This window comes from Folsomia candida, unplaced genomic scaffold (genome assembly GCF_002217175.1).
Source record: "Folsomia candida strain VU population unplaced genomic scaffold, ASM221717v1 Fcan01_Sc003, whole genome shotgun sequence".
Taxonomy (NCBI): domain Eukaryota; kingdom Metazoa; phylum Arthropoda; class Collembola; order Entomobryomorpha; family Isotomidae; genus Folsomia; species Folsomia candida.
The window spans coordinates 3,604,704-3,626,668 of record NW_019091195.1 but is presented as its reverse complement, the minus strand read 5'-3'; the positions used below and the strand labels follow the sequence as shown (position 1 = coordinate 3,626,668).

The following is a 21,965-nucleotide window of genomic DNA, read 5'->3' as shown; positions in this document are numbered from 1 at the left end:
TGCTACAAACGAGTAAGTTGCAGCGCAGTGCAATGCATTGTGAAATAGGGTGATAACTCTACTCGGTCAGATAACAATAAAATGGATGAGAGTGCCAGCAAGATACGATACGATGAGATCATCTCTTTATCACCATCGGTCCGAGATGAATAATGTGCTCATGACAAATCAGTGAATTTCCTCTGCAGTTGCCTGGCTGGTGGGAGTTGAATGAAAATGAAGTCGAGATATTATACATTATTCTCCTCTTCTCAAATATTGAATAATATTCACGGTTGATTTCATGGCATATATAAATATTTTGTCCTTGAAACTTCAATGATCACCACGATTAGAGTGGCTGAAGAAGATAAAATATACACAACCACCCTCTCAGCAGACACAGAGATACATGTAACGTATGTGCATATTGTAATAAAAGCTAGCTGAAATACGTATGCATTGGTTTCGACTGGGGGATATTATTAACTTAACAGTTGAGGAAAATGCATCCATTATTATATGCACTTACATATTCAATAAAGAAATTGTAAAACCAACTGCACCAAGAAACGATACAAAACTTTAGACTTTCTAATCTAAATTTTTTGGCTCCTGCTTCATAACAAACGAGTTTTCTCATAAGATTCGAAAACGAAAGATTTACAAGTTCGGTCGTCGTCCGTCGCCTTCGCTGCAAACGTATGGCAGCATCAGCAAGTGGTGGTTGGCAAAGTAAGTAACTTGCGTTAGTTGACGACTATCTATATGGATGGATGTGCCAATTTTACGCACAATGTTAAATCGAGTTTAATTCTGCAAATCCCTTACCATCATCGTGCGGTGTTGGTTGTTGGGCATATAGAACTAAAAGGTGGCAACTCGCCCCCAACAAAACCATATATTATTATTGTTATGCTTCTATCGGTATACCAGAACTCTTCTATGTATGTATCAAGCAACAATGGCTTTACGATTGTGGCCGCTGTTATTAGGTCATGGCCGCATTTATGCATCTTTGCCAATTTCCCTTGTACTGCGCACGCCACAACATACGAGGGTTAATGGTCGTAGTAGCGGTTGCTAAACTATGCAAGACATACGAGACGAGAGAGACCTACGCATATTTATTTATCATGGAAATATATGAATAAAAGTTTGAAAAACTGTATCGCAAATATGGACCAAATTACATGCATGTTCATCATTTACATTTTAAAAATCATTTATTCCTTCGTAATTCATAGCTTAAAGTGTACATTTTGTATGATATCGACGACTTATTGCAAAAATATCGTACACTATTTATATAAAATTATAATTCCTATATTATTTTCGACAGAATTATTCGTTACAGCGTTCTCGATAAGTGTTGCCATTTTGTGAATGGTTCAAGATTAATGCACAATATAGTAGGAATATATATAATCGTATATATATTGAATTAAATACGGAATCGCTAATAGGTTTAAAAGTTGGATTTTCGCAGTGGGGTACGATACGAACCCACGACCTCCCGTTATATATATTATACGCTGCTTGTTTTTACATAATAATATATTATATATAATAATTATAAAAGAAGGTTAGAAATACAGTCCTCCATATACCATACATAAATTGTAGGCAACGATAGGCTGGACATAAATAAACGCGATTTATTAGTAGTAAAGACTGATTATATTTTCTGACGAGAATTTTACTAACAAGATGTTAAAAACAAATGTAGTGTTTAATTAGTCCAAGTATATAAATCTATATATCGACAGAAACACAAGAAATATGAAATAGATACAACAATAATAAAATCAACAGGAATAAATAGAAGTTCATTACAATGAGTAATAGAGCACAACTCTTTCCTACAAATAAACAACAACGACCAATATTATATAATATGATAGAAGAACTGGATGGGGAAAGGTAATTTTTGAAATGAGATCTATGATACTGACAACTAATGAAACTCACAAACAAACAATAAAGTTATGAATTTTCATTGTCCATAAAATTGTTTCTTTGCTCGTTGGTCTGGGGCCAAAACTTTGCGTTTTGTTACACTCTTTAATAAGCATACTAAGAGTTTTGAAAAAATAAGAAGGCTTTGCATATCTAACGTGTTTATATAAACTGTGTTAAAAATGTATGCAATTTGTTTGTATCATCAATTGGATTTGGAACTATTAAAATTTTGAGAAAAAATGAAAAAAATGAACCACATATTAACTGACCCGACTAGACGACTACTACAGATCAGTATCTCTTGGTTGTTGTTATCTTTATCAATCAAGTAGTAGTAGTCATTCATGAATCGTTGTCCTGCTGCTGATGGAATTAACATTAACGGAATTCTCGTGACTCATACGGTCATTGTAAGTACGCGATGACTAATGGTGGGGTTGTTGGAGTTATTATGGTTTCCATTACCACTTCTACTACTAAAGGTAAAAATATCAATATCTTTGGCATTGTTTGTAGAAGTAGAGGACACAAACTTGGATGAACTTGCCAACCCACATAAATCAGGACTCGACATTGAACGCACAAGATGACTTGATGAAGACTGTTGCTGCAACAACGATGGAGAGGATGATGATGACGAGGTCAATGTTTCGGAAGAATGGGAAGAAGATGTTGAAATGGAACAGGTCGTGACTGCTGCTGCTGCAGAAGAAGAAGATGATGATGAGGGTAGGAACATTGGAGAATGAACATGTTGTTGGGAGGGTTGTGGTTTGTTAAATGAAATTATCTGGACAAGATTAGTGATTTGGTCAACTTCCATACAGCTCTCACTTTCCCCTTGATCTCCATCTTCATCACTGGAGCTACCACCGGAAGCTGAAGGAACACGTTGATCATTTTTGATTTTTTCACGTTGATCATTTTTACGCCGTTGAAGTAACTGATCGGAATCAGGGTCATATAAATTCTGACCCAAGAGAGCATCTCCCAAAAAAGGATCATCTTCCGGTTCTTCTTGTTCATCTTCTTCAAAGTGTGACTTTTTTGTACGAAACTCGTTGCTCATTGCAATAGTAATAGAAGAACTGCTTGAACTGGCAAATTCCTCAACTGTGGGGAGTAGTGATGATGGCAGAAAAGACATGTTGGAGACACCCGAGTCGTCTTCATCGTCTTCATTTGTGGGAGAGAACCTCAACCGTTTTGAAACCAAATTACGTTTATTAGCTGCTGCAGCAGAAGAACGAATTTCATCAGAGTATGGTGGAAACAGTGCAGATTGTCTTGTGGAGTCCTCCTCATTATTTTCGGTTGTTTCGTCATCATCATCCAGCTCTTCTTCCAAACCCCAATTGCGACGCCGTTTCGATGCGTTTGGACGAGGTGTGGAGGTATGAGATGGTGATCCAAAGACTGGCTCCTCGTCACTGTCTAATGCTGATGTATCGGGTGGGGACGGTTGATGATGAAGATGGTGATTTACGTCACTTTGATGCTCCGTCGTTCTCTCAGTTGCATATCCAGTGGAATCAAGGTCCAAGTAAACTAATTGGGTAGACTGCTGCGAAGGTAGATTATGGTGGCGGTGGTGTTGGTCGTGGTCGGATTGAAGAGGGTTTGAACCACAAGATTCAATTAGCACATTATTATTATTATTATTATTGGAGGTATGCACCACCACGACGTTGTTTGCAGACACTACTACAGTTTGAGAAGATGCGGTTGATGAGGCACTATCGTCGACTCCGAAACTCATATCACTTATATCTCCCATCTTTTCCACACAGTTTAAAATATCGGAAGGCAAATCGATTTCACTCTCATTCTCCGTTCCCACTTCCACAAAATATCGTGGATCAATTAGGTTTTTGCTGTTTACGTCAATAATAGCACTGTTAAGATCAGATGACGAAGAGCTGCTGCTGACTTCTGTTGTTGGACCGGGGTTTGAAACTTGTTCTAAATATGAAGTGGATGAGTCTGCCAAGTCGAGTTGGTCGCTATCATTGTCGTCGTCATCGTCATCATCATCGTCCTCGTCTAACGGAAATTCCAGCCCTTGGTAACTCGTGTTCAGGTCAATAGGACGGCCCGTTCTTGAATCGATGGCTTCCCCCTCTCCCATGTACCATGTTTCAAAGTAAGCACTGCGGGCTTTGGTCAGGACGGTGGAGATTAAAAGGTGTTTGTGAAGGCTGGTCCCACCACGGCGAATTGTTCTGGATTCAGCCATTTTGCAGAGAGAGAGATTTATCAACTTCTCCGCTTCATCTGCCATTCTTTTTCCCAGTAGTTGTATATCAATCTGTAACAAACAAAAAACATGTAATAATTTAAAATTAGCATTACAAAAATTCGTAACCAACTGTTTTTTTTTAAATTACATAAAAATCCATGAACAATTTTACATTTTTTCGGCTGGTTATGTGAATGAGATTGAGATTATATATAAGTGTATATACGGTGCAGGATTGGATGGTTGGATATCAGTTAGCTAAAGTGAAAAGGTCTAAAAGATTCGTCCATCATCAAACAACCATCCAAACCAAACCAACCACCACCACTGACAAGAAGTATAGAAAAGCAATAGGGCAAATATTACAATGAAATACAGCAGCGATCACAAGGGGACAAAAATTGGGCAGGCATAGGAGAAATACGTATGATACACATGTATTTAAAATTGAGATCTTGTTCTGCATCTCTCTCTCTCTCTCCCTACCTTTTGCAACACATTGCATTACATTCTATCCAAATCTATCTTGCACCACCATCTCATAAATGTGATAGTGATGATGATGGTTGGATTTTAAGAGATGAGGTGGCTATGCTGGTTCATTCGTGTTTAAATTATTAAAGGTAAGCAAAATCCAACACATATGCTTAACAAGAGCAGCAAAGGAAACGTTCATTACAGAAAACCGTTGGTTGGTGGTGGTGGTTGGTTTTTTGGCTTAACAAAATTCACATGATGATTTGTATTATTTGGCCTACCCCTACCACCAACTCCTCCATTGTTGCTGTATGCCTCACACTTACTTATTGTGTATTATTATATACCACTACGATACGGTTGGATTCTCAAACGGTCCCTTCCTCTCTATCTCTTACACTATTTACACCCTCGTGTAAATAAACAAGTGGTTAATACTATAATGCATATTCAAAAAAACACAGAATCGCACCACCCCAAGAAATATACGGATATTGGATCTCATATTAATAGTAGCAATGGCCACTCTCTTGACTTGGACTTTTTGACTTCCTTCGAGTAGCTATAATAGCTTGTTTTTTTATACAAGGAACTAAACTTAAAGGAAAGAAACAAAGTAATTGCAGCTTATGTGATGATGATAGTATTGGTGATTGAAAATGGATATGTGACTGCAGACTCATTCAACTAAAATCCAACTACCCGATATATTAATTCGTTGAGGATAAATTGAATATTCTTCGCCTTTACTAGTTTACTCAATTTCTGCGCATTATAGATTTTGGTTAAATTCACTCACACTGTCCAGTGTAAAAAAAATTGCATCTTTAAATACATGCTTTAATTTTAATAAAACAGAGTATGAGTTTAGAACCGGGATTAGTAAGCCCAATCGACAGAAATGCTAATGTATATAAATAAATTTATTTATTTATTATTTACAAAACTTCTCCAGTTCTGAGAATTGTAGCATGGAATTAACTGGAATGTTCTCAACCCAACTTAATGCCTTCAAGTTGGACCTTACTCATTGTTTAAACTTCCAAAAGTCTTTTTTTTTAACTTGTCAAACCCTGGGATTGTTATTTCAACATGCCAGCTAAAAACTTATAGCGTAAACTTAAATGATAAACCCATCACTATGCTTAATCTATAATACATAATACGAATTCTAATAAATTCACCCACGACCCACGCAATTTGATTCAGGCGTAAATTGCATTTCAGTGAAATGACTCGAATGTTTAAAAAAAAATCCAACAAAATCCGAGTTATTCCAGCAGAATACACGATTATTCCGTATCAGGCAACAAAAATTTAAACACCAAACGCACCGAAATGACACCAAAATACTTGCGAAAATAGTTTAGAATATTGCAAACGATAACTGCTGATTGACTTAAATGGTATTTCAATAAAATAAAACCTATTCTTCTTCCCCAAAACCCGGCGCCATTACTAGATAAAGAAATCTGCAATGATGACTAATCCAGTTACAATTTGTCGCTTGCTTACAAAACTTTTACAAAACGTTCCATCGATTGGCAATTTTACGATTCAAATTCGAAACACGAATTTAAAACGCTCAATATACAAGGAAAGCACGAAACCCCGTCGTGGTTGTCGTTTATATATCGCACGTACGCACACCAAAAACCACCACACACGCTTCTCTCCCACGAGTTTTCAACGCAAATTCAAGCGCTATTGCTACTTTTTCGAAAACTGAGTGAAAAGGTGCTTACCAAAGGAGTGATGGGGCCGGGTAGGTGTGGTTATCGGAGAACTGATAAGAGAACAAGAAGGAGGTGTGGAATTGATGAGGGGAAAGTGAGCAGCCTCTCCTCCGCCAGCAGCACAACCGTCGTGTGTGATGAACTGAATGGCCAAGGTGAGCGTAGAAAGAATCACTCACAAAAAAACGGTGGTGGGGATACTATCAGCCAGCGAGCGATATATGGGAGAGAGAAGCTACGATGGATTTCTCGATCGCTCGACTCCCTTCACTTGACTGCTGATTGGCTCATCGTCCTCATACGTAAGGCCCAGAGTCGTAACCACTCACGGTCACATTTAGTGAAAATTTCGATCGTGCGTGGGAGTGACCACTTCTTAAAGTGGTCAAAATTTGTTACTCCCGATAAGATTTTCATGATGAAATTCGAAAGTAAGTGCATGAATTGCATAGAAAGTAGATATAGAGGAATTGTAACAATTCAATTGTTCCAAAGTTCAAAGAAAATTTGCCAAGTATTTTTTTCTGTGAAAAATTATGGACTGGATTACTTCTTAGTTCGAAGCGTAAATAGATTACACGATAACTCCAAATATTATAAACCCTAAACTGCAGAACGTTATGTCCAATAATAGGTATGAAATATCCTCGAAGAAATTTCTGTCTCACAATGATCTGCAGCCCCCATCAGAAAGCGCATTATTAATAACTGCTAAAACAAACTACGATATTTCTTAAATCCTAGGTAATTCTGTTTTCAGAGAGGTTCACATTTAGCCAGTACCCCACTTGAAGAACAGACACAGTGATGCGTCAACTATATTTGCATGAAATTTCATGTGACGTAAGCGTTGGACCCAAGTACATCATGTAATGTGTGCTAAATCGTCTTCTGAGCTGCGACACGTTAACACTTGTTCATCTATACGTAAGCTTGAAAATCATTAATTGCAAGGAGAGGTCGTTGCTGTTCAAGTCTGAGGAATTTGTGCAGATGTAGAAAAATCTAAGATCTAGGAAAACATAATTTGATAATTCTGTTACATATGTAAATCTGAAATCAAAGGTATTTTTGCAGGACTTTTGTTGTCTATATAACGCCTAATTCCTGCATAAGCGTGCCTCTGTTCTCATCATCTTGAACCATCTTTAGCGATGACGTAATCAATCTCCCAAATTCCAGCAGGACATAAAGTCAAGTCAGTGATGCGTATTAAATGTTATGCCAAACTCTGCACTTTAGGGTATAGCACCTCTACATTTCCCCCCTCCTCATGGTTTGATACTTCCGTAAATTCATCCTTCTCGCAATTCTATCCAACCAAACCGTTATGCGTTACAAACTTGCGAATATATGTAACAAAACAACAATACTCATACACACAGCAATCCCATAGTCTGCAGCAACGGAGTTTATTCAACCGAGTTGGATGCACACACCAACCAACCAACCAACCAAGTACACATAATTCTTTGTCCACGTAACAACTCCTCTTCCGAATTCAATGGATGGAGATACATATATAACGCAGCTAGAGTATAATATACATAACATGGGGGCTTGATGCTTAAACATTATTGCATATTGCTTTATGCCAGACGAGAACTTTAAGCCGGCTAAAAGAGGATGGATCTCTGTTTGCAAACTTGTACATGGATACAAATATACGCTCTGTGACTATCTATATATTCAGTAAAAGTGGAAGGAACGGGTTAAGCAATATCCATCCACCAACTATAGAATCTAACGACGAACGAGCAAAGATGAGGATGAGAGAGACTACGAGCAGGATTTTCGCACTGAAATTGCACAGACGTCTGCCTGCCTGTCGAAAATGTATGTCTGCCAACCAACTTATGCACCGTTTTCCCAGTCGCTCTCTTCACGCCGGTTCGGGAACACACCGGACCGGTGTCATGCACCGGGGGTTGTCCCGAATCGGTAGGAGACTTTTTGAACTGGAAATTTAGACTTTACTTATTTAGCAGTTAGTTAAATAGTTATAGGGGAATTAGGTAGATATAAATACTATTAAATGTAGTTATACTTTCAAGACTTATCCTACATATTTAAAAGTTATCTTACATTTATCATATAATTAAATAAGTAGTGGAATATAGTTCGGTTGATAGATAGGAATAGTTCGCATTCTTTAAGAGGGGGTTGAGTTGATGGGAGGTCGAAGTTGAATCAAACTTCGCAAAGAAAAGCTCTGCACTGTCCACACTTGTACATAAAATCATAGCATGTAAGAAATTAGCGATAAGGAATAATTCATAGGAAACGAAAGAGATTACAAGTTAATTATACATTAGTTCATATAAATATTTATAGGACTTTTAATTATTTATCATGCGAATTGTGACTTTTGACAACTACTCGAAAAATACAAATTCTTGTACAAACCATTTATTGTGTGAGTAAATGACCGTTCAATTCAGCTGCAAATATTGCATAGTTCTGCAGGATTACAATTATTACAGTGTAAGTGAGATATCTGACCGCCTTTCAACAAAAAACTTTCATCAAAAACTGTGCCCTATCTGCGGCGTGACTTTCACATAGATAGATATTTACATATGTAGTACTCAATTTTTCCCCTGTCACCAAACGCCCACCTTCAACTACGAGTGGCTTCTAAATAGAAACAAAATCCATCACCTGAGTCTGCTAAAAATGTAAGTGTTTTTAACTGACCTTTTAAAATTGTGATATGAATTGACCTCATGAAAATGATTGATATACATACCTAAGCTCTCATGTTACATGAACCTTATAATAGTCATAGCTGATTGAGTAATTGAAGAGATGAAGTCATTGTATTTTATGTCGATGGGTATAATAGCCTACCCAACAACTTCATACATACAAGTATGCAGGCTAAATGCATGGCAAAAAAAGCAGACGAGACAGACACGGAGACAAACCCGCATGCAGTAGTGTCTCACTTTCTCCAGTCATCAGTAAGGTGAACTTTCTTCTCTCTCAGCATATCAAGCTTGTGGCAATTGTCAACATAAAATTCAGCCTAATTGTGTCTTTCTCCTTATACACTTACTTTCTACGACTGCAGTGGTGTTGCATTACTGCAAATGGCAAAGGGAGGTGTGCTATGTCTGTGTGTAAGTAGTGATCGCAAAAAAAATTGCCCGCAGTCTCATTCATGAAGCAATCTGGATTGTGTTGAGCTCAAGTCTTTGGGGGCATACATGACACATATCCTTCCATCCATCCATCCTTATTATTAGACCGTAGATATATGTAGAAGGTTTTAATCGATATTTGGGCTGGCTGAGAGCTACACACACACATACACGGATGAAAGGATGTCAAGTCAACAACCCCAAAGTCTTGCGAAGTATAATAGTCTAGTCATGAGCGAATATATAGTTTGGTATATATCCTTTCGTACTACACCACCAACTTCCGCACATCTTCCGCATCACCAACTCCAAACTTTGTCTCAAAATGTTTTAGAAAAGTAAACGCACTTTTTTAAATGGATGTATGTATGTAATAATTGCATTCATGACCATTGATTTGTGCTTCATTTACATAATTAGTTTGTCGGAAAAACAAAAGTGACTGCATTTTCATGGAATGGATATGACTATATGACATAAACAGAGATATTTAGACGAAAGATGAAATCAATCACATCCACTGCCAAATTTATTTTCATGCCACCACACCCACATTCATCTAGCTATACAAGCCACTAACCAGACACACCTATCGTGATATCCAGCAATGAAATGAGCTGTAACATTGTTGCATATTCGCACAATTGCAAATGTTAGGCATTGCGAAACTATGCTCCACATTTCCCATGCATTTTCTGCGGCAGGGCGGTTTATGAACAGTCCATGTGGCTGGAATTACCGAATTACACAAATCTCATTAACTTTAGAAAAGGTATTTTACTGTATTTTTATAGTTTAACTTACTTCCATAATTACGATAATTGCTTACTATTATGTTATAGTTTGGTTGCAAAACTTGGATATGTATTTAATTATGTATATTTTATTGTTCTTGTGCAGGTTTGCAACATCTGTTGAAACACCAAGCCGTATGCCGTAGTAAACAACTGTGATCAATTTTCAGACATATTGAATCAATATTATTAATCATGGATTTACTTCCAAAATCAAGTGAGGAATTTTCTAGCCAGCGATATTGGGATGCATTTTTCTCCAAAAGGAAACAAGACCCCTTTGAATGGTTGGTTTAGCAAGTTTTGTTTGTAAATTATATTTAGAAAACTTTTTGTATATTTCATATGCATTGCGTATTATTTTTTAAGGTACGGAGAGTATCCAGAGCTGGCTGGACTTCTGCACAAGTACATCAGTCCGAAGGACAATCTGTTGATTGTGGGGTGTGGAAATTCTACCCTCAGCAATGATTTGCATCAAGCCGGAATCAAGTACAAGAAACATAATTAAATAATAATATCGACATTACATGTTAAACTTAAATTCCACGCTAACAAGAATGTTACAAAACTAGGAATCAAACAAGTCTGGATATTAGTTCAGTTGTTGTCAGTCAGATGCAGAAAAAATATCCCCACATTGATTTTGTAGAAGGGGACGTTACCCAGATGAAATTTACGGTAATTCTTTTTAACTAATTTGTACTTGATAATTACTTTACGATGTACATATTATTGGTCACAGGACACTCACTTTAGTTGTATTCTGGACAAGGTAATTTATTATTATTATTATTATTATTTATTTTACTAGTTTTTCGAAAAAAACACTAGCTAATGTTTATTAATAATGTTTGATCATAAAAGGGGACTTTTGATGCCTTATCTCCTCCACCCACCTCTGTAAGGAAGAACAGAAACAAAACTGAAATGGACGAAACAAAGGATGATGAAGATGGGAAAGCAAAAGTCGACTTGATGATGGAAGAAATTAATAGAGTATTGAAACCCGGAGGAAGATTTATCTGCATTTCACTTCTTCAACCTCACGTAGCAGATAGAATGCTATCTTACTTTCATAGTTTGGGTTGGATGACTAGAGTTGTTCGATGTTTGAGCGCAGAAGAAAAAACGGCAGAGAAAAATAATGATGAGAAATCGGTTGTCTTCCCCGTCTTTATGACCATTTTTACGAAGCTTAATCTTCCAAGTGGTGCCACACCTGTATGTTTCTAAAACATTGAGTATTACTGGTTTGTGTATTAATGCAACATTATTTTTTGCATTTCTATCATCAGATTGTAGAAGCCTCTTCACCTTCCAATATCTGTTCTATTACGAGATTTTCAAAACTATCTGAATTAACTGACTATGTGAAAGACCAGCAAAACTTTAGTCTGATTAAACGTGGACTTCTTCAACTTGGGTTTTGTGCTGAGAAAGGGATTCAGATGCAACTCATGAACTCTACAACGGGAGAAGACAGATTCATTGTAAATATTGTGGATGTTCCTAAACTATTGAATAATCCGATGAAACAACGATTCGGTGTTTTTGTGGTGCCTCAAGGGAGGTACGTCAACATGATTTTTCACCTTTTTTTTGCATCTACAGAATTTATAACAATACAGATTATTTCTGCAGTTTATTTATGCAGTGTTAACCTACTTTTATAAATCTGGTTTAGAGAAACAGAATGGTTATTTGGTTCGCACGAAGGGCGTACGTCGCTGGCTATCCAAGCAAATTTTACGCGCTTAGTTGTGGTCCACTTGGTCCGAGGACAAACTTATCAAAATATGAACGCCATTCAGGAAGAACTCAAGGGCCCTTTGGCCAGCCTGGCGCCCTCATGTGTAACAGAAAAAGGCATCAAGGTATAAAACCTCTGATTTATTTTTTATACAGCTATGCATCTATTTACAAATACAATTTTAGTACAAAAACAGATAGCAATTGATTTAATAGATAAACACAATAATAGAAAATTACTGACAACATGCTCAAAATCGGAAGAATAGTTCATGCAGGATTTTTTCTTCTTCGGCTGTGGGTGGAGGCGTCGGTATGAATTTTGTATCTTGCTGCGGACTAGTCACATCTGAGCAGGAGGAATTTTGGAAACATTTATATTTTACCGATTTTGTTGGCGATTGATTCTCAATTTCTTGAGAGAAAATAATTTTCTGATTTGTTTTTTCCAGCAGGATAATTCTATTTTCTAAGGTGCTCAGTTTTCCTCGCAGTCTCTTATTTTCACTTTGCAACAAGGCATTGCTTTCCCTAATAAAGATAAATTCGACAGTATATCAACAAGTTAAGTAGGTAGAACCCTTTGGAAAAAATCCACATTATGAAGTACCTCACCTCAAAAGCTGTGTCTCTTTTACCGACAGTTCAAATTGATCCGAAACGGTACTCACAGATTTATGTAGTGTCGTTAAAGATTCGTAATGCTTGTCCTTCATTTGAATTTTCTCATCTTCAAGCCTTTCACATTTTTCATTCAACACATCAACTTTTTTCATGAGTTGGCTAGATTTATCCTTGTACTTTGCTTCCTTTCGACTAAGGATTTCGAAATCATGCTCTAATGTTTCTAATCTTTGGGTCGTTGAAGCAAGTTGGCTGACCATTTCTCCCACCCGTTTCCGATCAGCTATTCGTAAATCAAAAATAGTTGCTGTGTTCGTCAGATTATTTATTGTCCCGGCCGGTTCCTCTACGACTGATAATAATTTTGCAGAGTCGTCGTAGAGCTGCTGGATTGAAAATGAACTTTCTGAATTGACATTGACATCCTCTTCTGGACTTTCTTTTGTTTTGAATCCTAATTTGTGTACACTGTTACAGGGAGCTTGAAGTGATCCTTCAGCTGAGAGTGGTTCTTTTGATGCGTCATATTCACCTTGCTTATTTCCTATAAAGAATATTACGCTATTTATTATGTTATCATCATCACAGAATTCCTAGAATACTGTTTCCGAAATCTGCATATTTTTTTGCAAACCTTGTGCTCCAGCGTCAGGATCCCCATGCGCATATTCTTCTGTTATTGCTATATTTTGTTGAGTGCTGTTCATGCTCACGGTCAAGTTATATTGTTATTGCAAGGATTAATACAAAATATTTATTATTATTACTCAATAAATTTTGTGTCGTAGCATCCAATTATGACAGTCGACAATGATGTGGGAAATCGAGAAATTATCCATCAGGGACATTCGGAGTTTTCAGGGGACTACGTCGTCGAGGACGTTTCCAGCAATGGAAAAATTTTCCGACGGTTAATCTTTTTGAATAGTCCAAACATTGTTCAATCCGAAGTGGAAATGGCGATTGGTTAGTTAAAGTAAAATTATTTTTATTGCTATGCAAATAGTCCTAATTGAGTTTGTTTTATCTTGAGAGTTACGAGTAGAATAAAAATATGAAATGTTTGCAGTAAAGAAGCGTGGCAAGGAATTTCGCAACCCAATCACGTCTAAATTATCTTGCCAACATCATGTAAGCAGTTTATTGATGTAACAATTGAAATACGTGCACATGCTTGGTCCCTGTGACATTCGTCTTTTGTTATTTCAGGGATTAATGATGATGAGCCTTGGGTTTCTAAATTACTTTTTTAATAATGATGGCAAAGAAGTCAAAACTGGTCCAATACGTACTTTGCTTATCGGGCTGGGCGGGGGAATGTTCAGTCTGTTCCTTGTAAACGTTATACCCAATGTAAGTACTTACATAGCAATATGATTTACGTGTAAAACTACATTTTGATATTGGCAAAGGTTTTGTTCTGATAATTAAAAACTGTTTGCTTTTATAGCTCGATCTGGAAGGTATGCAAATGATCTCTTTGTGCATGATTAATCTTAAATGATAATGAACCACTTCATTCGATAATTTAGTCTGTGATGAATTTTTAGAATATAACATTCCAAAAGAAATCGTGTCTACAAAGATATGTTTTAAGTTAATAATGGTTTATTAGTCAATTCATATTCAATGCAATTATTACAAAAACGATAGAGCACACAAACAACGCGATTTCTTATCAAGTTCTATTTTTGGACAAAAAGCCACGCCACGCAGCCACTATGTGGCTTGACTTTCTTTTGCAAATCCAAAATTTCGTTAATTATGATACATATTTAATGATTCTACATTCCAGTGGTTGAAATCGATCCGGATATAGTGAAGGCAGCTAAAAGGTTCTTTGGGATGCCTGAACAAAAGGAACGGTTATCAATCATCGTGGATGATGGGTTAAAGTTTATCCAGAGCACCAGTAAGTGCATTTCAATTTTGAAATAAAAATTGTAAGTTCCATATACAAGTTCATTTACCAAGCGTTATTATTAACGAATCATAGAATCCCAGTACAACTTCGAACTTATCCTCGTTGATGTCGATAACAAATCGACTAAGGTACTTTAACAACAAAGTTTTTTTGTACCATATATTTGAAAAGTAATGGATGTTTTTAATTCGTGTTTTTCTTAACTTTGCCTACCCAAGGAAGGATTGAGCTGCCCCCCACCAGACTTCTTGGAGACATCAAATTTAGAAAATTTTAAAAAGGCAATGAACCCCGATCGATCCATACTCGTAATTAATCTCGTATGTCGAAACGTTGACTTGAAGAAACACTATATCAATGTAGTGCAACAGCAATTTCCATTAATTTTACAATGTGACGTTCCCAGTGAAGTCAACACATTGTTGTTTTGCTTTACAAAAAATCCGGATGTCAATTTAAAAAATATTTCTACTCACATATACTCATCCATCAAGTTGATCTGTCACACTGATAATGCAATTCCATCTCAGAGCAACAAGAACAACCTTCGTGAAAGTAAACAGAAGAAAGTCGTGGATTATTTTGACGGTGCATTTGACGACATTGACACTATAGCAAGCAGTTTTAAAGTATTAAAAGTTTGACAACTTGACAACTAACGATACACAATTTTGACTTGTTTCATTTAAGACTATTTAATTTAGTTTGTAATCAGTGATAAGGAATGTAATGAGTCCATGCATATGAATGTTGTGTATGTATGCGTCTACTGTGAATACATGTATGTCATATGATGTGTGTATGAATGATGCTGTTTTCAATTGGGTGCATTTCGTATAATAAATGAACTTAACTTTTTTTAATTGGGGGATTTCATTTTATTCATCTAGCAATAATACATAATCGTAATTGATTGAAGGACATTCATGTCAACGACTTCAACGGTATTCAATTTTTTAATACATCCGAATCTTAAAATAAACTGTAAAAAATTACATTAACAAAACAACGAGAGTGAACTCTAATAATTCGTACATTTCTAAAATAATCTTGAACTTTAGTATATACCGTAGCTAGCACCTAATTTAATACTTTTTCTTTAACCCTAATTGAATTTCCTATACTTGCCGATCAAACAGTAAGACTTTTATTTAGACATGCACATACTACGGTATTACACAACTATTGAGATGATTATTTTTTAGAACAATTACTTTAAATTCGTAGTTTACCTTCACCAAATAACCACATACATATCCTATCTATAGCAAAAGCTCCTACAACGTCTCCAGCAAATGCCATAAGCATTGTTCTCTGAAACTGTAATACAAAGAAAAAGAGTTAGATATAACGACATATGTATTTATCTTCAACCAACTAAAAGCATCAGTTGTTAGTAAATTCAGCACACAGTGCCAAATCTCAGTTTATTTAGTACCTCGCTTGGAAAAGGAACCACTTCAAATTGATCACACAAGTCTGGCAAGCAGCGTGTGACCATTGCAAAAACAGCCCCAGCTGCCACAAGAATGCTATAGAAAAATGGCTTATTCTCCGTAATACTTTGCATAAATGGGTGTCCCTAAACAAATAAATAAAATCCAAGTATTATTATAAAATAAAATGCAATAATACAATTTAGGACTTACTCGATAATTTACAAAAAATGTTGTTATTTGCAAGGCCAGAGAAATAACATACACGGTTGAATTTAGTAAAGTAGGTTCAAATTTCTTTTCTAGATCTACTTTTTCTGGTCTGAAAGTTAAGACAAAAGAAAATGAGAATTAATCCTCACAAAAATTAAGAAATAACACTTTTTTATATGTATACATAATAACAAATGATGTATCTACCTGTCTTCCGGTGCATACTGGAGAGATTGTCGCACAAGGAATACTATCACAATGAAATGAATGCAGAATTGCAGCAAAACAGTCAGCAATGTGTATGCGTTGAAAATATTTGGTAAAGGCCGTCGTTTCGATAAATTCTTCATCGGCTGAAAACAAAATTGTAAAACAAAATTTCACTCAATGATGCTCGTTCCTCATATTTTTACAATGCAATAGAATTGGCTCATCACCTTAGAGTGTGAAATGAAAAAGAAACACGCTGCCAACAACAGTCCATGAAATGTAGCCTGCGAATCGCTTAACTTAATTCCATCCAAATATAAAACGGATTGACTGTAGGCAAGAATGAGAGCGTTCAAGGCCAATATTTTGAACATTTGAAGCGTTGTTACCTGATAAAAAAGTAAATTGAGTAACTGAAGTATAATTGAATAGCTATTAAGTAATAAATGTCTTACTAAAGTACACCGTCCTTGCTTAATTACATGTAATACTGAAACAATAACCAATGTGGATCAATCAATAAATGCGTACTTCTGTATTCTAAATATAAAATTTCAACTTACTACACTCAATGGACGACATTTTCGATGAAAATGGAGCAGCAATAGAAGCATCGCCCAATTTTATGACTTGTCCTTTCTCTTCTTCTTCCAGCTCTTTCAACATCTTAGCCAATTGTCGATCAAACCCGACTTCTGGACGCCCTGCAACGGCACTTGTTCGTCCTTGTGCGTTGTTAACCACGCCTGGAGATCTTCGGTTTACTGTACGACTTGAAGGACGTGCAGAAGGAGGTCTGTTGCCAGTGGTGGGTGCAATACTTGCAGGTTCAGTAGCACCATTTTGATTTTGTTGTCTTTCTGTGATCTCTTGAAGCAACTTTTGGCGTTTTTCAACCCATTCTGGGCAATGAGACAAAATGGCGACCCCTACATGAGCGTGTTTTAAAGCACCAACATCATTTGTACCATCTCCACACATTAAAGTACAATAGCCGTGAGATTTGATGGCATTGATAACCCATTCCTTTTGCTTTGGTGCCATTCTGGCATAAACAATTACGTGCGGAAGAAAACGCGTCAAACGATCCAAAAAGTCATTTTCAGGATTAGTTATTAGCTGTAAATAAAGAAAGAGTTCTCAATTGGTAAGTTCAATTACTTTGTTAAGTGAGTAACTAAAATAATAAGCATTCAAATTAAATGTTCTTGAACTTGAGAATTTAGGATTACTAGGATTAGTAGTTAACTTACTCGGTTTAATCCGTCACCTAAAATAAAAATGAACAATTATGTATACGGAGATTACATTTTTTCTACTTTTTCTATATTTTAATAAAATACCCACCTGTGACGCATAGGTCATATTTTTCAACCAAACCTTTGTCATCAGTTGACAGGAAGGGCAGTTGGATGGCAGAATTTATTGATTCCCAATGTAATGTTTCCGAATTCAAAACGAGAATGTGTTCTTTCCTGACCATTTTCAATTGTTTCGCTACATGACATGCCGTCAAGGGATTATCACCAGTAATCATCACCACTTTGTGCGAAGAATGCATAATTTCGTGGATCACTTCTTTAGAATCTCCTTTCAGAGGGCAAGATACAACTAGAAATCCTTGAAACTTTAATTCTGACTCTATTTCGTCTCTGCCAAGTTGGCGAATATCCTGGGTACTGAGACGTCCAAGGCGTTTAAGGCCCAATGCAAGTACTGTAAATTAAAAACAAAGTGGCTGTTGTGATATTCTTTGGAATGCTTTACTAGAGTTTTTTTTTGCTTGAAAGGGTGAATGGCAAGATGAACATTCAAAACCATCAGATGCCAACCACAACTCACCCCGAGCTCCACGTCGGGAAAAAGAAAGGTAAATATCGTCATAGTCTTTAGGCAGATCAGCAAACTGCAAGTTAATTCACACAATATAATGCAATCCCTATTAATGTGAGCATATTTCAATTTATATACAATTTATTCGTAATTTACACTTACCATCGTCTTCATAACCTCAGGCGCTCCTTTAACAGCTTATAGGGAAAAGATTAAATACAAATGGTAAATTAAATTGGGCAATTTGGAGACCATATGGATGGAGCGAATTGTTTTTTAGTAAACATATTGTACTTCAAATTGTCTTACCAGCAAAATATTCTGTTTCAAGACCTTCAGAGTATCCAGCCACAACCGACATTCTTTTTAACGCTGAGCTGAAATGGAATCTATGAAATATCTTAAACCCTTTAATTGTTGCAGCTTTCTTTGGAACGACGACATCTTTGTTAATGTCCCACTCGATCCATTTTAGTGTAACTTTCTCTAATGGGTCTCCTACAATCGTCCCGTCTTCTAGTGTAACGAGTGAATGACAGGCTGCAAGAGTTTGGAGTGCTTCCGGTCCCAAGTTACTGGAAGGTTCTGGTTTACTTGAACCCCCCTTTATAGCAACCCCTTCAATAACCAGATTATCTGGTTGAATGAATTTAGTCCAGGACGAAATGCATGAAAATAAATTAAAATAAACAAAACGACATTAAATCGAGAAAAAATCAAACGTCTTCTCGCAATTTGACACACGTGTCAACAAATTACACCAATTCACCAACTTTTACTATCATAAGTGACATGCGGAAATTAGCATGCATATGATTTTAGGATGAATTTAAAATACTAATCATCATTCAGCTTACCAGATGTCAAGGTGCCTGTCTTGTCAAAACAGCAGATTTCAACTTTTCCAGCAAATGGGATTCGAAACGGTTCTGTGCAAAATACGCCCAATCTTGTTAGTGACAGAACAGAAGAATTAACAGCGAGACTCAGTTCAATTGGCAGTTCAGGAGGTACGACAGATGTCAAAATTAATGTGCATTCCAAGAACAACTTGTATCTGTTTCTATCTGGGTCTTCAGTTCCTATAAATTTACGCCAAAATTAATTAAAAATAAGCATACTCATGTATTGTTTTATTTATTTTTGTTTAGGAGAGCAAGCATACCTTTAATCCAAACGTACGATGCTGCAGCAATTGCAAAGATGAGCAAAAACACGATGAAGGCAAACGTTTCCAAATTATTTGCAGTCACGCGCTTGACGCCATACATAATTGTCCGCAACAATTTTCCTTGAGAGGTAGAGAATCCAGTTCTGAGCACGTAGCATATGCAACCGTTGTCCGGAGCTCTCAAAGCAGTGGATGATTTGGACGGTGGAGTATGTTGGACAATTCTTGTTCCGCCAAACAGTATTCTCAGCTTTCCATCCGTATCTAAATCCAGGTAGCGATCTTCAGATGTATTTCCATCAGGAAATTCTGACTCGATTGGTTCTTTCATTTGAGGAACAGACTCGCCCGTGAGCATACTTTCATCCACAATACATGGACCTAATGACCGAAATTATGTAAACATCAAGTGAATCAATAACAAAATAATGGAGCTTGACACAAACAGGATAAATTACCTCGCAAAAGTAGCATGTCACAAGGAATTAATTCTTCAGTTGGAGATCGGGTAATAGAAACAATGTCACCGGGAAGAATTTCATCTGACAATATTGGTCTCCATTTTCGTCCCCTGTAGACTTGAATTTTGTATGGTTTATTTCCCATGTTTCGAATCTCTGACATATTTCTCAATTGTTGTTGAACCACAGTGCATTCAAAAACAATCAACATGAACAGGGTAAAGACGGAGTACATCCAATATTCATCCAGACACCAGAGAAGAACGCAAAAAACCTTTTCATCGAATTGAAATGCATTGTTATTTTTTGGTACATATTTTAATTGTACATTACTGAAGAAACTAAAAATTACGAACCTGGAAAACAAAGAAGGGGGCAGTTGCTCGTTCAATGAAAAATTCTTGAAAGGTTGGAATCCGCATTATGGTTCTGAAAAATACGTAAGTAAAATACGAATTAAGTTTTGCCTATTCTGTGCGGTTTTTAGTTCAAGTCACTCTATATAATAGTTGTTAATACTAGGCATATGTACCTATTTCCGCCATATTTTCTAGCTGCATTGGAAATATGAATGTCCTCCGAATATCCCTTGTGGTGTAAATAGGTTGCAAGCAAATGGCGCGTTGGGTACTCTATAGCTTCGAAACAGCTTGACTCAAAGTTCCATTCATATTTCGTCTCTTGGAATATAAGCCAAACTAGCCAATTCTCGTCTTCCTATTGTTTGTTGTCATTAAAAAAGTATTCACTATTTAATCCAACAATATTAATATCAGAATATAATTGGGATCTATCAGTATATTTAAGTGTGAACCTTTGCCCGGTGAATTTTAACGAATTCCGCCGAACCGTTTGTAGGAGTAGGAATAACTTTTGCAATATGAGATTTCAGTGGGTCCACCTCCTACAAATTCATGAATTACATTGCTTTTCCAATTTTGAATAAGTGACTTGTATTAAGGAGTTATACTTACCGGGCTGCAAGTCAGATAAGCGCAGACATGGACTGACCAGTGGCAGCATAAATAAACCAAGGTTTGCACGACCATTATGATAGCCAATCCAATCATTCCAGCTTCAAACGATGTTTCTGGGTCCAAATAAGTTCCCCATACTGCAGCCCAAGTTCCATACAATCCAACGAATGGCTGAAAATAGACACGAATGTATACAATATGTAAATGCACTTTGTTAAGGGAGTGATTTTCGAGTTTTAATTAAGTAACAGTTTATAATTAATTATAAACGAAATGTAACTTACCCAGACGTAGCCATGAAGAAGGATTGGCTTCTTACAGTACAAGGTTATACTATCCACCAGTTCCTCCGTTGGTGTATTTGCCATGGTTGAATTAGTCCTTGTCAAAAGAATCAATAGCTTATTTAAAGAATCGCAGGTTCCAGATGTCCACCAACCAACCGGCTGTAATTTACGAAAAAAGGAATATAAATTTTCTCATAATAGACATAATCAGACATACTATCTCATTTCGTACATGTTTCTCACGCTTTACTGACTAGCCTGGAGTAGAATTTGATACCTCTCATCCATCGATTATCCTGGTCTTGTTGTATCAAACCTGCAGACCGAATCAAAAGAACACAAGTTATTTAATGCTCACTATTCACGACAACAATGCAAATCTGTTCAGCCACTTGTCCATTTACAGCTACCTAGGATTTTTTGAAAAATATGGTCTCACCTCGACGAGACGACGAGAAGTTTTTCGTCCTATCGACCCTCCAGTCGTCCCCTCCGCCCCTGGATGCTTCCTCTTGTCAACGTTACCGTGGTGAAGAGGCAAGGAGATCAAAGTTTGAGCAAAAACAGGCAAGCAATTTCTTAGGAAAATTTACACTCTGAATTTATGAATTTAGTGACTGCTGGACTTTTAGTGCTGATGATGATAAAGTGGTGTGATTTTTCACAAATTGGCGGTGTGTCAGCCTTCCCAAATCTTCATCTAAAGCCAGCTTTAGAAACCTTGGGAAGGAAAGTCGGGTTGGTTGG

General features: G+C 36.7%; 3 protein-coding genes across 5 annotated transcripts; 1 reads left to right on the top strand and 2 right to left on the bottom strand.

Moving 5' to 3' along the window:
- Nucleotides 1–1,186: 1,186 nt before the first annotated feature.
- On the bottom strand, nucleotides 1,187–6,590 carry LOC110847076 (dentin sialophosphoprotein). 2 transcript variants are annotated; one of them, XM_022093924.2, is made up of 2 exons: nucleotides 6,403–6,590; nucleotides 1,187–4,249 (listed from the first exon to the last, which is right to left on the bottom strand). In XM_022093924.2, the coding sequence occupies exon 2, from the start codon at nucleotides 4,220–4,222 to the stop codon at nucleotides 2,339–2,341; it is 1,884 nt and encodes a 627-aa protein (XP_021949616.1). In that variant the 5' UTR covers nucleotides 4,223–4,249; nucleotides 6,403–6,590; the 3' UTR covers nucleotides 1,187–2,338. The 2 variants fall into 2 exon arrangements, with proteins under 2 accessions (XP_021949616.1, XP_035705034.1); XM_035849141.1 differs by lacking the exon at nucleotides 6,403–6,590 and adding an exon at nucleotides 4,329–4,857.
- A 1,668-nt stretch (nucleotides 6,591–8,258) lies between these two features.
- On the top strand, nucleotides 8,259–15,493 carry LOC110846198 (eEF1A lysine and N-terminal methyltransferase). 2 transcript variants are annotated; one of them, XM_022092857.2, is made up of 15 exons: nucleotides 8,259–9,071; nucleotides 10,437–10,617; nucleotides 10,700–10,822; nucleotides 10,906–11,011; nucleotides 11,076–11,105; nucleotides 11,198–11,554; nucleotides 11,629–11,903; nucleotides 12,018–12,207; nucleotides 13,495–13,672; nucleotides 13,776–13,837; nucleotides 13,916–14,059; nucleotides 14,157–14,169; nucleotides 14,502–14,618; nucleotides 14,703–14,758; nucleotides 14,849–15,493. In XM_022092857.2, exons 2-15 carry the CDS (start codon nucleotides 10,526–10,528, stop codon nucleotides 15,272–15,274), a joined length of 2,169 nt encoding a protein of 722 aa, XP_021948549.1. In that variant the 5' UTR covers nucleotides 8,259–9,071; nucleotides 10,437–10,525; the 3' UTR covers nucleotides 15,275–15,493. The 2 variants fall into 2 exon arrangements, with proteins under 2 accessions (XP_021948549.1, XP_021948550.1); XM_022092858.2 differs by lacking the exon at nucleotides 8,259–9,071 and adding an exon at nucleotides 10,224–10,308.
- Nucleotides 15,492–21,932, bottom strand: LOC110846197 (manganese-transporting ATPase 13A1). Its single transcript, XM_022092855.2, has 22 exons — nucleotides 21,658–21,932; nucleotides 21,451–21,534; nucleotides 21,216–21,377; nucleotides 20,929–21,102; nucleotides 20,769–20,858; nucleotides 20,487–20,671; nucleotides 20,311–20,383; nucleotides 19,952–20,228; nucleotides 19,488–19,874; nucleotides 19,180–19,404; nucleotides 18,632–18,958; nucleotides 18,485–18,519; nucleotides 18,332–18,395; nucleotides 17,837–18,205; nucleotides 17,743–17,759; nucleotides 17,053–17,608; nucleotides 16,945–16,979; nucleotides 16,717–16,878; nucleotides 16,487–16,632; nucleotides 16,280–16,388; nucleotides 16,069–16,212; nucleotides 15,492–15,950 (listed from the first exon to the last, which is right to left on the bottom strand). The coding sequence occupies exons 3-22, from the start codon at nucleotides 21,297–21,299 to the stop codon at nucleotides 15,846–15,848; spliced, it is 3,564 nt and encodes a 1,187-aa protein (XP_021948547.1). The 5' UTR covers nucleotides 21,300–21,377; nucleotides 21,451–21,534; nucleotides 21,658–21,932; the 3' UTR covers nucleotides 15,492–15,845.
- Between the last annotated feature and the right edge of the window lie 33 nt (nucleotides 21,933–21,965).